This window comes from Hemicordylus capensis, chromosome 1 (assembly GCF_027244095.1).
Source record: "Hemicordylus capensis ecotype Gifberg chromosome 1, rHemCap1.1.pri, whole genome shotgun sequence".
NCBI lineage: Eukaryota > Metazoa > Chordata > Lepidosauria > Squamata > Cordylidae > Hemicordylus > Hemicordylus capensis.
In genome coordinates, this window is record NC_069657.1 from 261,646,214 (window position 1) to 261,660,154 (window position 13,941).

General features: G+C 41.5%; 1 protein-coding gene across 25 annotated transcripts in view; it reads right to left on the reverse strand.

Moving 5' to 3' along the window:
- The window catches only part of PLCB1 (phospholipase C beta 1), an 807,198-nt gene that overhangs the window by 83,863 nt on the left and 709,394 nt on the right, over positions 1-13,941 (reverse strand). For 24 of the 25 annotated variants that reach the window (XM_053284740.1, XM_053284741.1, XM_053284757.1 and 21 more), the window contains 2 exons: positions 13,364-13,421; positions 8,271-8,357 (listed from right to left, as the gene is read on the reverse strand). In XM_053284740.1, the coding sequence (XP_053140715.1) occupies positions 8,271-8,357; positions 13,364-13,421 (145 nt within the window). The remainder of the gene's footprint in view (positions 1-8,270; positions 8,358-13,363; positions 13,422-13,941) is intronic. The other variant, XR_008313428.1, reaches the window with a different exon arrangement.

Consider the following 13,941-nt stretch of genomic DNA (forward strand, 5'->3'; position numbering starts at 1 on the left):
TCCTATGCACACTTGCCTAGCAGTAAGTCTCACTGAACTCAGTGGCACTTACTCCTGAGTATGAGTCCAATTGCATTCAAAGGGGACCTTAATTAATTGTACTGAAATGATATAATTTATGATGAAAAAATGATATAATTTATTAATATTAATTCAATAGTAGAATTGGAAGCTTACTTTTTAGAACTCTTTGGCTTCACCTCTGAATTTCAATCTCTCTTGTGCATGCACAAATGCACGCACGCGAACACACACACACACACACACACACGATCCACACACAGGGGCTCTCTGAGTCTGATTTCAACTTGGCTGGGCTCCTCCCTACACAGTTAAGTTTTCTTCTTTGCTCCCAGTCACAGCAAACAGGGCTCTGCAGTCAGCTGATGGGTCCTGGAGAGTATCTTTCCTACCAGTCACATACACAATTTGCTTGTGAACATGTAGGGGCCATGGTAAAGTAACCTAAAGGGCATTGGATACTTTTCACCCTTCCTGGAGGGTTGCTAATGCTGCTCCTCCCCTCCACTGCCTCTCCCTTCCCTACCATGGGACATGCCTCCTCTCCCTTCCTTCTCCTTCCCTCGTGGGGTACTACTACCAGTTTACTGCTTCCCCTTTCCCCTCTTTGCTCACTGCCCAGGAGGCTTCCCTATCATCATCATCTCCTCCTCCTATGCAAAGAGGAAGTCAGTGAAGGAGAAGACAAGTTCTGGGGATACCCAGTACTTTTGGAGGATACTGGAGATACCTTCTCTTTTGGAAGGAGGAAACAATGGGGAATCTGGCCAGCAGCTGCCATGGCAGCATGAGATTTGGGAAGAGGAGAAAGAAGGGACGCACCTCAGAGGGGTAAGAAGGGGCCGTGGCAGGCTTCCTGCTGACAGGGCCCGATGGCCCATGTCTGTGATTCTCCTAGAACTGGAAGTTATCAGGGACTGTTACCTGATGGTTGTGGCAAACCAGGGCAATCTGAAGGCATGCAATCAGTCAGTCAATCAATCATATTTGGGTACATTTTCTTTTGCTTAATTATCCCTGTTAGAGCTCAGAGGTGCTCATGCTCCTCCTCCCCTCAGCTCCCACTAGCCAACCTTTAGTAAGGACTTTAGCCCCCATACTTTCAGGGTCTATGCTTTCAGATTCAAGTACTTGATGACAATGTTAAACTTTTAATATGAACCTTACAACTCTTTTACATTTTTTTAAAAAAAAGGAATCCATTTTTTCTTATTAAATGTGCCTGTTAATATCACCTTAAAAGAATTCTAGAATAGTTAACTGACATCAGTAGGTTGCAAGCATCTAAAGGAAACTTAATGTAGGGGCTTGGGTATCACTGCAAGTATACAAATCCCGCAGGTTTCATATGTGCATAATTACCAAACCAGTAGAGAAATCTAATTAGCATGCCAAATATCACTTCAGATTGCTACATGTATCTCTTGTGACCTGCTTGTCACTGGAATAAGACCATTTGCAGTGTTATAACAGGGATAAAATGAAAAAAGGCTATATCGAGACAAATAACCGCACAACATTTACTCTCACTCTTTACTTTCAACTTGTGAAAACCACTTTTAATTTTCAAGACAGAAAGGACACTGTTTGTGTTTGTACTTGTGGCTACCTGGAAAGAGGTCATCAAAATGAAGATAGTTCTTCTACTGGTATAAAATATGAACAACTGCAGGATCATGCCTATTTTCTTTTCAGTTAGTGCTGAAATGGATTGTCTCATCCTTTCAAGAAAATGAATGCAGTTCAGTTGCCCTCATCCTGTTAGATGTTTCACAATGAAAGACTTTCCCTACAAGAAAAGGTCTAACTAGTTGGGGCTATTAAGTTTAGAAATATTATGATATGACTAGATATGGACTAGTTATAGTCTAGCCATATGGTCTAGATACAGTTTGATAAAATTATGCATGGTATGGAGAGAGTGGACAGAAAGAACCTTTTATTCCTCTCTCACCATATTAAAACTCAGGGCTGCCTAATGAAATTGGTTTTAGCAACTGATTCAGGACAAACAGAAGGAAGTGGTGCCTTATAACATACATACAATGGCCATTCACTTGGATAGCTTAAAAGATTAGAACAGAGGATCCCAACCTTGGGAGCTGGCGTTCAACAACATCTCTCCAGATGTTCTTGGGCCAGATCTCATTTCATCCTCAACCACTAAGGGGGTTGATGATCCCCCATTGATTTCCACAATGGAGCTGGAGATGATGGGAGTGGTCATTCAGCAATATCTGGGGACCAAAATTGAAAACCCCTGGATTAAATAAACGCATGGAGCATAGGTCTATCAGTGGCTCCTTCCACATTCAGAGGCAAAATATCTCTGGCTGTGTACCTCTGAACAGTGCTTGAAGCAATGAAGATGACTGTTGCCTTCAGCTCTTTTGTGGGCTTCCTAAAACCACCCAACTGACCACCGTTGGGAACAGGATGCTAAACACGGTGGACCCTTGGTCTGATCCACCACAGCTCCTCTGATGTTCTTAAGCTGGTTCGGTTGCAAACTCTGCTGAGGACCCTTTCCCCATATGCCCTCTTCATAATACACAGTTACTGTATGATGCAAGTACTCCATCTATAGGCTAGTATGCATGCACCCTATTTGCATGATGCTGATTGTGCAAATCAAGCCTGCATTTAATTTATTTTTGAAAAATTGTCTCACATTTCTTACACAGGCAATCCTAGGCAGCTAACTGCAAAATGTGAAGACATAATAAAGAACACAAATAAAAACACAAAAACAAAAGAAGGACAAAGTAACAACAGCAACAAACTGCCCTATGAATGGAGTGTTTGCATTATGATGCCTTGCATATTATGGAGGGTGGAGTGGGGTTGATGTACTTGCTTCTCCTCCACACACAAAGGAAATGTGTGTTGGGAAAATTTCACATGTCTTACAGAAACTCAATAAGCTTCCACTTGAAAATCCTCAGAACCTTTTCTTTGAGAGGAACCTGTTCCACTTCGAACTGCTCTTTTTCTGAAATTTCAGTCCCAACCCTAATTTTAAGTGTAGCAGCCACCTAATGGTGCAGTGGGGAGAAACCTATCTAGAGAGCAGGAGGCTGTTGGTTCGAACCCCCGCTGGTGTGTTTCCCAGAATATGGGAAATGGCTATATCGGGCAGCAGCGATATAGGTAGGTGCTGAAAGGCATCATCTCATACTGCGTGCATGGGGGAGGCAATGGTAAACCACTCCTGTATTCTACCAAGAAAACCACATGGCTCTGTGGTCACCAGGAGTTGACACCGACTCGACGGCACAACCTTTGTTTTCCTTTCCTTTCAGACGGAATGCCCAGTGGGATTTTTGACTTTTTTCTTTGAGAAGCCGCATCTCACTCAAAATCTCAAAAAAATGTTTGAAAGGCCATATTGTTTCAGAAACTTTGACATGTAGCATATAGGCCTGCTATTCAAGAAATACAAGCCCACAGTCCTCTAAGGTACAGATGATGTAATTAGTTGCACATTACTCTGGTTTGAGAGCAGAACATCTATGGCTGAACTCAGATGCAAGCCCACTCTCCTAGGCTCATCACTACCCACTAATATACACTGCTTCTCTAACAGCCACATGCATACATGATTTAACATGCATTAAAATTAATTTTCAAAGAGTTATGTATAGCAGTAGTAACAGTAGATTCTTTCCAGGCTTTAGACTAATAATCCTTTTAGCTACATGCACAATTATCTCATTTTAAAAGGATGAGATTATGCAAAGGAGTAAAATGGGCAAAGTATCTGATTTGGCATACAGAAAACAAATTATGCCAACAGCCCCAAGGTCTAAAAAGAGATCAATGTATTTTAAGATTTCCCCTGACTTCTGGATCTTTCCTTATTCATTGTACTTTCCAATTATGAGGTTTAATGAAGGTTCATGTCAGAAATCATCCCTTTTCCCTGAAGGCAAAGGGTATTAATATTGGGGGGGTGGTATGGTTCATTAATTTGCTCTGAAGTGTGTGTGTGTGTGTGTGTGTGTGTGTGTGTGTGTACATGCAAGAGAGCGAGATCGGAAATTCCCATGACCTTCTCAGAAACAGAAATAGCATAAATTATTGATAGGTACTGTTATTTGTATATAGGCTTTCATGTATAACGGGTTGGACTGCAAATGAAGTAGCTCTAAAACAATGCAGGCTTATACATCTGTTTTTGTGCCCCCTCCTGCCACATTATTAGTGTCATAGGATGCATTTGTTTTTGGTACAACTGTTTTTTGTTTGTTTGTTATTGCTACTCCCCACCACTCATTTGCTCACTTGCCCCCTCCCTGCAACTTGCTCACTCACTCACTCCCTGCCACTCACTCACTCACTCCATCCCCACTACTTGCTCACTCACCCTCTCCCCACTGCTCACTCGCTCGCTCCTTCCCCGCCGCTTGCTTGCTCTCCCCCTCCCCACCCGCTCACTCACTTGCCCCTCCCTGCCGCTCGCTCACTCACTCGTCCCCTATCCGCTCCTCTTCTCTGTCTACATATGGATGGAATCCCCACTGCCCAATCACCATGATGCTTCTGCTCTGTTAACTCTGCTTGGTAAAGCACTGTGTGGGTGGGGCTTGCCACATATGCCAGCGTATTATATATATAGAAGATTTTTAAAAGCTATAGCTTTTTACACTGCAAAATTGAGTGTATTCTTTTCCACGCTATAATACCAATGTCCATGATTTGTATAGTATTTATGAGGAATCCTTTTTTTTAAACAGAACTGCAAGTCAAAAGCTTGGGAATTTGGGAATTACTTTTGACCTGATAACAGTTACAAACTTTAGAAAATGTCCCTAGGAGACTGCAGGGCTGTGGATGAGCAACATGCCCTCTCAGCCATACTCCTCTGCCACTGCCTCGCTGCTCCTTGCCCTCACTCCCTGCTGAGTATCTAGCAGCCCAGCACTAAGGAGTTTGATCGTCTCCCTCCTCGTTCCAGTGAAAAGAGAGGTGACCAAACTCATCTTCCTTGTCACTGCATCCCTTTTGAGCCTCCCTAAAAATCTGTTCCTGTTTGGTGATTCTTGGGAATGGTATGGGGTGAAGCATGGAAGGCCTTTCTGAAGACCTTCCACAAGTGGCTCCCCAACTCCTTCTGCAGGGATTTCCACCCCTCCCTACAGTCCCACGCACCACCTTCCACATCATTCCCAAGGCCCCCAACTTTCAAAAGTGGCATTTAGGAGAGCTCAGGGAATTGGACTTGCATGATATCCCTAGGGCAGCTTGTTTCAGTGTTCCACCATGCTTAAAACTATACAGTTTCCAAAAGGGGACACAATAAAATTAAAACTAAACAAATAAAGAATCCTGAGTCTAGAATGATAGCAAGTTCCATCAAGTTCCAGGGAAACTGGTTAGGGAAGAGAAAGGTTCAAGGTAAATCTCAGTACAGAAAGAAATTGTATTAGCTCTCACAAACAGCAGGTGAGGAGATAAATCTGTCCCTGGGCAACACATCACAGACCACATTTATATATCTGGATGTTGCCCATTTTCTCTACTCCAAATTAAACAAGCCCAACTCATTCAGTCTTGTCATATGGGATATTCTCCAGACCTCTAAGCAATTTAGTTGCTCCCCTCTGGATTATTTCCAGCTTTTATATATCTTTCTTGAAGTACGTCAATGAGAAATTAACAAAGAACTCAAATGCAGGACTCACCAACACCAGGTAGAATGGGATATACTGTAGTCTGGGAGCGTGTGTAATTTCATGGCAAAGTTTGGGAGGAATTTATACGGGTGGCTTTATTTGACTTGAAAACTTCTCTAGATGAAGAATTACCATGGTGTCATGGTTGCATGCATGTATTTTAGTCTTAAACTGGCAGATTTCCTATCTGATTTTAATGTTCCTATCTATGCAACCCAGTACTGTACAGAATTTGTTATATTACTGATTGACAAACAACCTACAGTCCTTTTCTACACTGCTATGTACTAGAAGTAGTGGTAATAAAGTAGTAATCAAATTGTTCCTACCCAATTTCAGACTTTGTAGTGATGCTTATAAAATTTAATCCTTTTTATTTCTGCTCATTTTGTGAACTTGCTGAAACACTTTTTAGTTATGGTCCTGGACTCCAAAATACTTGCAAACCTTGTGTCAGTAAAACCATTTTACTTGTGTACTTTCTATATCCTCCCTTCAAATAATTAAAGAATGTATTAAATAGCACTAGACCAACATTTGTATTTACAAAAGTGTTTGCTGTGTCACAGGAACAGAGAGTGTGTGTCCTCATACTCCTTCAGGCATCTATATTAGGAAACTTCCTCCTGGATTATTGAATTTCTAATATCTACAGAAGCAATTACAATTAGAGGACACCTCTAGACTGCTGGACAGGTATGCTAAAGATAGAACACTTGAAATTTCTAACCATTGGCAGCCGCTGTTCTGACATCAAACAGTGAGAGATGAAAGACATTTGAGGTAAGTCAAGAACTACTCTATCTACAAATACCTAAACTGTGTCTAGGAAGAAAGTTGTCCAAGTATACCGGATCATACTTGGAATTAAACTGTTAGAGATATCCGCTGGAATGGTCCAATATGACTGAAGGGACACTTGCTCTCCCCCTGCTAAATATGAGTCACCATTTTACAAGGTGCCTTTTTGCCAGATTAGCAGGGACTGTTTGGCTGGCCCAATAAATTTGCTCATCATATGTTTGCAGTTCCAAATGAAAACCCTATCAATTGCTGTGAAAGGCATCTGAACCCCCAATCTTATTCACCCTCCTCACCACAAGTTTGTGTATCTAGCCAATGATCTTCCCCCTTCCCCGCCCCCCTCACCTGATGAAATGGGTCAGGAGGCAGGTTCAGGAAATGAAATATTTGTATTGGAAACTGAACCTGCTGGTTAATCACATCACTAATCCAACCCTAAGAAACCCCAAGAGAAAACTGTTTTACGTCTAGATAAAGGATAAAGGTAAAGTGCGCCGTCAAGTCGATTTTGACTCCTGGCACCCACAGAGCCCTGTGGTTTTCTTTTTTAGAATACAGGAAAACATTGCCTCCTCCCGTGCAGTATGAGATGATGCCATTCAGCATCTTCCTATATTGCTGCTAACCGATACAGGAGTTTCCCATAGTCTGGAAAACATACCAGCAAGGATTCGAACTGACAACCTTCTGCTTGTTAGTCAAGCTGTGCCACTTATATCTAACTTGTGTCATATTACCAAAAAAGGTGTAATGAAAATTACTGGTACTTATTATCCTGTATCTACCAAAGACAACCACAGGCCTCTGTGGTTGCCAGGAGTCGACACCGAATTGATGGCACACTTTACCTTTTACCTTACTCTTTGCACATTGAAAATGTCAAAAAGAAAGCGATACCTATTTTCATAGCTCATGCGCATGCGCAGTAGCTTAAACAGTCTGGGTCACAATCTATACAGCCATGAAGAAAATAACTGGTCTAAAACTTTGTTTAGATGCTCTGCTGTTCTTGTTGCTACCCTGAACCCATCCCCATTTATCAAGAGTAAATATAAACTGATTTTTTGTATAATAATGGCTGTCAGAATAACCTATGTGCAATATTAGAAACTAATAACAGTCTGATCTATAAGAGAATAGCAAAACAAGCAACATAAATATGCCATTATGTCAAAATAGGTGCAGATATGTCACCTGCTCAGCTGAGATGGGATCAGGATGCAATACACAAAATGTACCATATTCAATATCAGCATTGCAAGACAGTGTTGTACAGCACACAGTGATTAACTGTATAATATGATTCTGCAAACATTTCTTATTACTTATTTTCTTGAACAAAATACTAGAATTTTTGCATGCGACATAATACTAAGAATACTAGGAATTTTGCATGCTACAACTACAGTATCTCCTTCTATTCCCAGACTAAACACATCTGATTTTACTCTGCAAAAACAATGTCAGTGTAGCACACCCTCTGCTGGTCAAAGGCATTCTTTACACTGTATGACACACACTGATAATCTACAGATTAAAAAAAAAAGTCTTTTGTGAGATTAGGTTTTGAAATACATATGCATGTATATTAATATTGAACATTTTTCTTTCTTCATATGGTGAATTATTTGTCACTCTTTCTTTGATATTTGTTTAGTTACATTTGTAGCTAACAGTCTGGTCAAATAACAATCTAACATTAGACTCAATTTTCTGTAATAAAAAGTTCCCCCTCCCCACCGCCAAAAAAAAGCATACAAGACTCCTTACCTTGGGCTTTTCATCCAGTATTTGCTGACGAATCTCCTTATGTTTCTCCACAAGTCTTTCCTGCCTTTTACTCTGAGCATCTTCTAGCTGTAACAGAATAGCGGAACAATTTATTGCACTCAATATATACACTGGCATTTTAGTCCCCCAATTCTATCTTAAAGTAATTCTATTCCATATAATATAGGATCTCTCATGTAAACAAACTGAGCAGAATATCTGAACATTACTTTTTAAAATAAGGTATTGGCATTTAAAAACATTACTGGCTGAAACCCAGATTAATGATGTATGCACAAAGGGAAGTTTCATGAGCACAAGGAAGGAGGGGCAATTTTCACTGAGACCCTCTTCAGCCCTTTGTGCCTCCTATAAATCTGTCCTGGAGGTTGTGGGGCCCTCAGGGACATTTTTTCAAGCGACAAAGATGACTGATAAGGGAAGGGGGGGATCAGCAAAAATTGCCTGTCAACCATTGCTTATGTGAGATGTTCTTCTGTGTATGCATTGTTAATCTGGCCAATGTCCTTAAAGCACAATCCTTCTGAGTATGCTTACTCAGAAGAAAAGCCCTCTAAATTCAATGAGACTTACTCTCTTGTAAGCGTGCTAGGATTACATGCTTAATGCAAAATTTGTGGAACTTCCATTTACTTTTAGTTTATAACTTTATATTTACTGGAAATGTAGACTTCAAACAAAAATACCCAGAGAAACATTTTTAGTATACAGGTTATTAATTATATCGTTTGCTCACGTTAATAGCTTAACCTATGACCAGGAGATCTGGCAATTTATACAACAGACCACAAAGAGGGATGAAAGCCCTCCAACCAATTGGGGGAAACAAATGTAGAAACAGAGAAGGAAAGAAAATTGTAATACAGTCAACATATCTGATTTTGCTTTGTTAGTAGATTTTTAAAAAATCAGACCCCTAAAAACTATATATTGCTTAATCCTTCTAATTTTTCATTACAGTGGGTGGCAATTTTTAACATCAGTGTCTTTTTTAAAAAGTGGCATATGCTCTAAAAGGATTGTAGCCTAATTGTCTGGATTCTAATTTCTGTGTTATTTTAAACTGTAATCTTGCTTCCTTTTAAAAGCTCAGCATTAGCTCAAAAGACTATTTTAAACTTCTTTGCCATTAACATAAAAGAAGGAAGGTAGGTGCTTTTTATATTATTATTATTATTATACCACCAAGAGATCAAGACTTTGTTTACTACAACATCCTTCTTAGGGACAAACTACATGTTACACCAAGATGTCTATAATGCAACTCGCAATGGCTCCTTTTTCTGCAGCTTTACAGCTTCCGAAGGCCTCCAGTTTGAATGGGGAAGTGGCAGGAAGCAAGAAGTGCTTAACTTGTGCCCTGACAGTCATTTGTGCTTCCAAACTCTGGGAAACCAAATGGCAGGCAAACATGCACATGGAATCCCATGGGAGAAGAGTAGACTGGGGAGGGCGCGGGCAGAGATCTGAAGCAGAAAAAAACATTGGTTTTGGCACTGGTTCCCTATCTGCTGTCTTTCAACTTAAAATGAGTTTGTTCCAACCCTTATTTTGCTCACCAAAAAAATATTTCCTTGGTGCTACATTGCATGCATTTGCAAGTGAGAGTTTGCCCCTTACATGATGCTGGCATCACAGAAGCCATGGCAACAGGGCTCCTTTCTGAACAGCCCCTGCTAACTGAGATGGGCACGAAGTGTTTCGGCACCTCTAATACGAAGTGCTGAAGCACTTCAAGCGGTCCCAGCCGAATTGTTTTGGCAGGGTGGTGGGGGTGGTGAGCAGATGGAGATAGGCAGGTCTTACTTGCCGCTCAGTCGCTCCTCTGCTGCTCCCCACTGGCCCACTGCGGTGCTGTCGGCATTAAATGCCACACCGTGTGGCTGAAGGGCTGCTCCCAGTAGCCCGCGGGCAGCATCAGCATGTAAATGGAGTCAGCGCATGCGTGGACGTCATTTACGTGCTGTTGCCACCCACAGGCTGCTGGAAGCAGCTCTGCAGCCACGTGGCACTGTGTTTAATACCGCTCTCCACCCCCCCATCCCCAGATGTGCGCGAAATGCTTCATGCACACCCCTAGCACCTCTGGTGGCTCTCTTATATTTAGCAGGCGGAGAGAAACTAGCCCTGTCTAACCACAGCACAGCATCCCTCCATTGGCTGTTGCTGGTGTCTACCGCATGTTTCTTTTCAGACTGTGAATCTTTGGGGGCAGGGAACCATCTTTATATTTATTACTTTTTCTTTGTAAACTGCTTTGAGAACTTTAGTTGAAAAGCAGTATATAAGTATTTGTAACAGTTCCTGCATTATTCGGGTCAGCTGAGAATCCTGTGATTCTTCCCCATGCCAGCACTGACAGAATTTTTTGGCTGAGACTTTCCTGGAAATTGTTTCAGATAACCCACAAATCTGGAAGTGGCCTTGCACCGAATCAGGCCACTGGTCTCTTTCGCTGACTCTTGGTCTCTTCTGACTGGCAGCGGTTCTCCAGGGTTTCAGACAGAAATCTTCCCCACCCCTGCTGCCTGGATCCTTTTTGACTGGAGGTGCCAGGGACTGAACCCAGAGTCTTCTGCATGTAAATCACATTCTCTGCTACTGAACTTTGGCTCCTCTGTGGTCTCCACTGCATGGGTCTATCTTCTGTTTCTGGGCAAAGACATTGCATGGCCTACTCCCTTCACATTTCTAGAATCAACTGGCCAGTGTCTTCCTCAAGACCTTGGGAATTAATGGGACCTGCCTGCTGCATGGAACTGAATGGGGACCATTCTCTTAGAGGTAGTCAACACCCTGTGCTGAGCTGCATCATTTCAGACTGCAGGGGAAGACTGATAGGACTGAACGTCACTCCACAAAAGAAATGGTCATATTTTAGCCTAGACCGTCTCCTTGCTTTGCTAGATTTCTATGAGCAGGGAGAGTTTTTTCCCATGTGGAAGCATTCAGTTGGGAGCCCACCCCTACAGTGCAAAGCAGCACAGATTTATTATGTCAGTATTTGGGGTTAGGGGCTGAAGTATTTAAGATGTGGGCAGCGGGACACTAATGCACACAGTGTGCAAAGATCTTTTAATCTGATTTTATTTTTGCGAATCACCTAGACCCATCTGGGTGAGATGGTATAATAAATCAGCATCGGCATCTTCCCTTGCCAGTGTTGATGACGATGACAAAACATGGATTCCTTTCCATGGGTCTCAGGGATTTTCACATCACTCTAGTGGGGCAGATCAGACCATGCAGCTCATCTGCTGTTTCCTGATTCACAAACACCCATAAAGACAGTGCTGCATGTTATGGACAACATGGAAAGCTACTGAAAAAAGCATATACATGCTCCCCTCCCTCTTTTCTGTAACACTCAGGAACATCTAGCCCATGTAATATTATCATTGTTTTATGCATTTTATTTCCCCACTAGTGGAATCCAATGATGTGGTCCCAGGAAGGAAATTAAGTGATGTCACAATACAGGTAAGCATCCCTAAACATTAAAGAGGGGAGAATAGAACCCAGGGGATAGAATTTTGATATCCTCAAGTTGCCTACAACTTGTAATTCTACCCTAATTTTCTAATTGATAGTTTAAAAATTTTTAATACTGGGTTTTAAATGTTTTAAATGATTTTAATTGTTAATTGATTTGATGTTTTAAATGATTTTCATTGTAAACCACCCAGAGACGCAGGTTTTGGGCAGTATTAAAATATTTAAAATAAAATAAAATAAATAGCGTTATCTGTTCTAATACAGTAGAGATAATGGTCTGATAGTATAAATTAAGTGTCAAACTATCTATTACAGCGTAATTTTTTTTAAAGCCTTTGTGTTTTGAGTGTTCAGCTCTGCAACATGCCAAAAGCTCACTACCACACACAAGTATGGTCACTCAAGAGAGTATGATTTCCATAAAGTCTGTGGTTTCTCTCTGTCCCCCATTGTAAACCATGCTGAGCACATTCTTGTTGAAAAGGATCATCATCATCATCATCATCTCCTCTCTTTTCTTCTGAATAGATTTAGCTTTGTTGTCGGCCATGTCAGCATTGGCTCTTACCAATGTTCTGGTTCCCCCAACCCAGCGTCCTGACAACTTTTCAAAAGGTTCTCCGAAATGGTGCAAGCTTCAATGTTGGCATGAAGCAGAGCATTCACAAACTAGCAACCATATGCCCTGTAACATTATGGCATCACCAAACAGAAATAGGTGACTTAGTCCAAAGAGAACCACAAATAGCACTGCTCATTGCAAAGTACTGGTAATGCCTGTAAAGCAATTCTTCCCATTTCAAAGAGCAGCATTTGGACATTACCTTGCCATGCAGGGCACTTTCCAGACTAGCTGCTTATCAGCAGCAAAATGCCTCCGTTTGGGCAAGTCGCATTCGGAACATAAACAGCGGGGGGGGGGGCAGTCTCGCAGCAACTAACAACCCGAAAAAACAGCAACTTTTTCACACCGGATATATAACATACTTCCTTTATATCGCAGTGATTAAATTCGCAACAAGGCATTGGAAATGTGAACGGCACCCTGCTCTTCGCGTAGGGACTGTGATGTCACGACCCAGGAAGTATGAAAGAACACTTCCGAGATACGTCCTGACCCCATTGTAGGGTCTAGTCTGGAAAGCGCCCAGGAGGAACAGGGGTTTTAGGTTTGCCTTACTTTCTTTTCCCTCTGCAATATCACATCTGAAACACTACTTTCAGCATCTCCCAGATGCCTTGCTATTTCAGACGTAATAATGTTGTGGAGGAACACTTGAGAATTCTGCTCCCACACAGCAAGATAATGTCAAAAGTGGCTCTTGACAATCAACAGAAAATTACAAACTGAGTTGACAAAAATGTTAGCACTGGAAGAAAAAAACGATTATTGTAAAAGGTTTCTTTGCATGAAGGACTAAAATTACTCTTATAAGCAATGAAGGACTAACATTACTGTTATATAGATTTTCTGTAGCTATAACATGATTACTCCATGGAAAAGCAGTGTAATTGAAAATGCCATGCCATATGCATATACAGGATATTTTATGAACATATATATGCAGTGGACTCACCCTTTTAATGAATTGCACCACTTCCTGGATATATGACCGAATCATTTCTGTCTTCTCCCTGAGAGCAAGATTAAAAGCTACTAATTCCACTCAAATGATTTTTTCCCCTCATATCACTAAACAGTTTGCTGGATTCGGCCACAAAGGATCTGCTTGTAAATTGCTCCTAACATGATATAGCTGAGTAAGAGAAAACATAACACAGAGACTGCCAAGTGTGTTATATCCACTAGTGATTGTAAATGGTTTATCATAACATGCTACTGGGCTACACAAACTTGGCTGGTGGGCAGGACACTAAACCTAGTGCAAAAGAAAATGAAAGAGCCGGCAACTCTTGGAATAGTTTCTAACTATATGTACAGAAACCTCCTTGAGTCCATGATCCATCTCTCTCCTCCTCTTCCCCGGAGACTTTTACACATAGCAGGCTTTACCGCAAGTTTACTGGGAGGCTTTAATGCGAACTCGAAGTTGTCCCCCAAACCCGACACAATTGGTGGATTTTTTTAACCCCAGGTATAAATTGGGCTATACTCGAACGTGCTGTGAAAAATCCAAATTGTGTGTGAACTGCT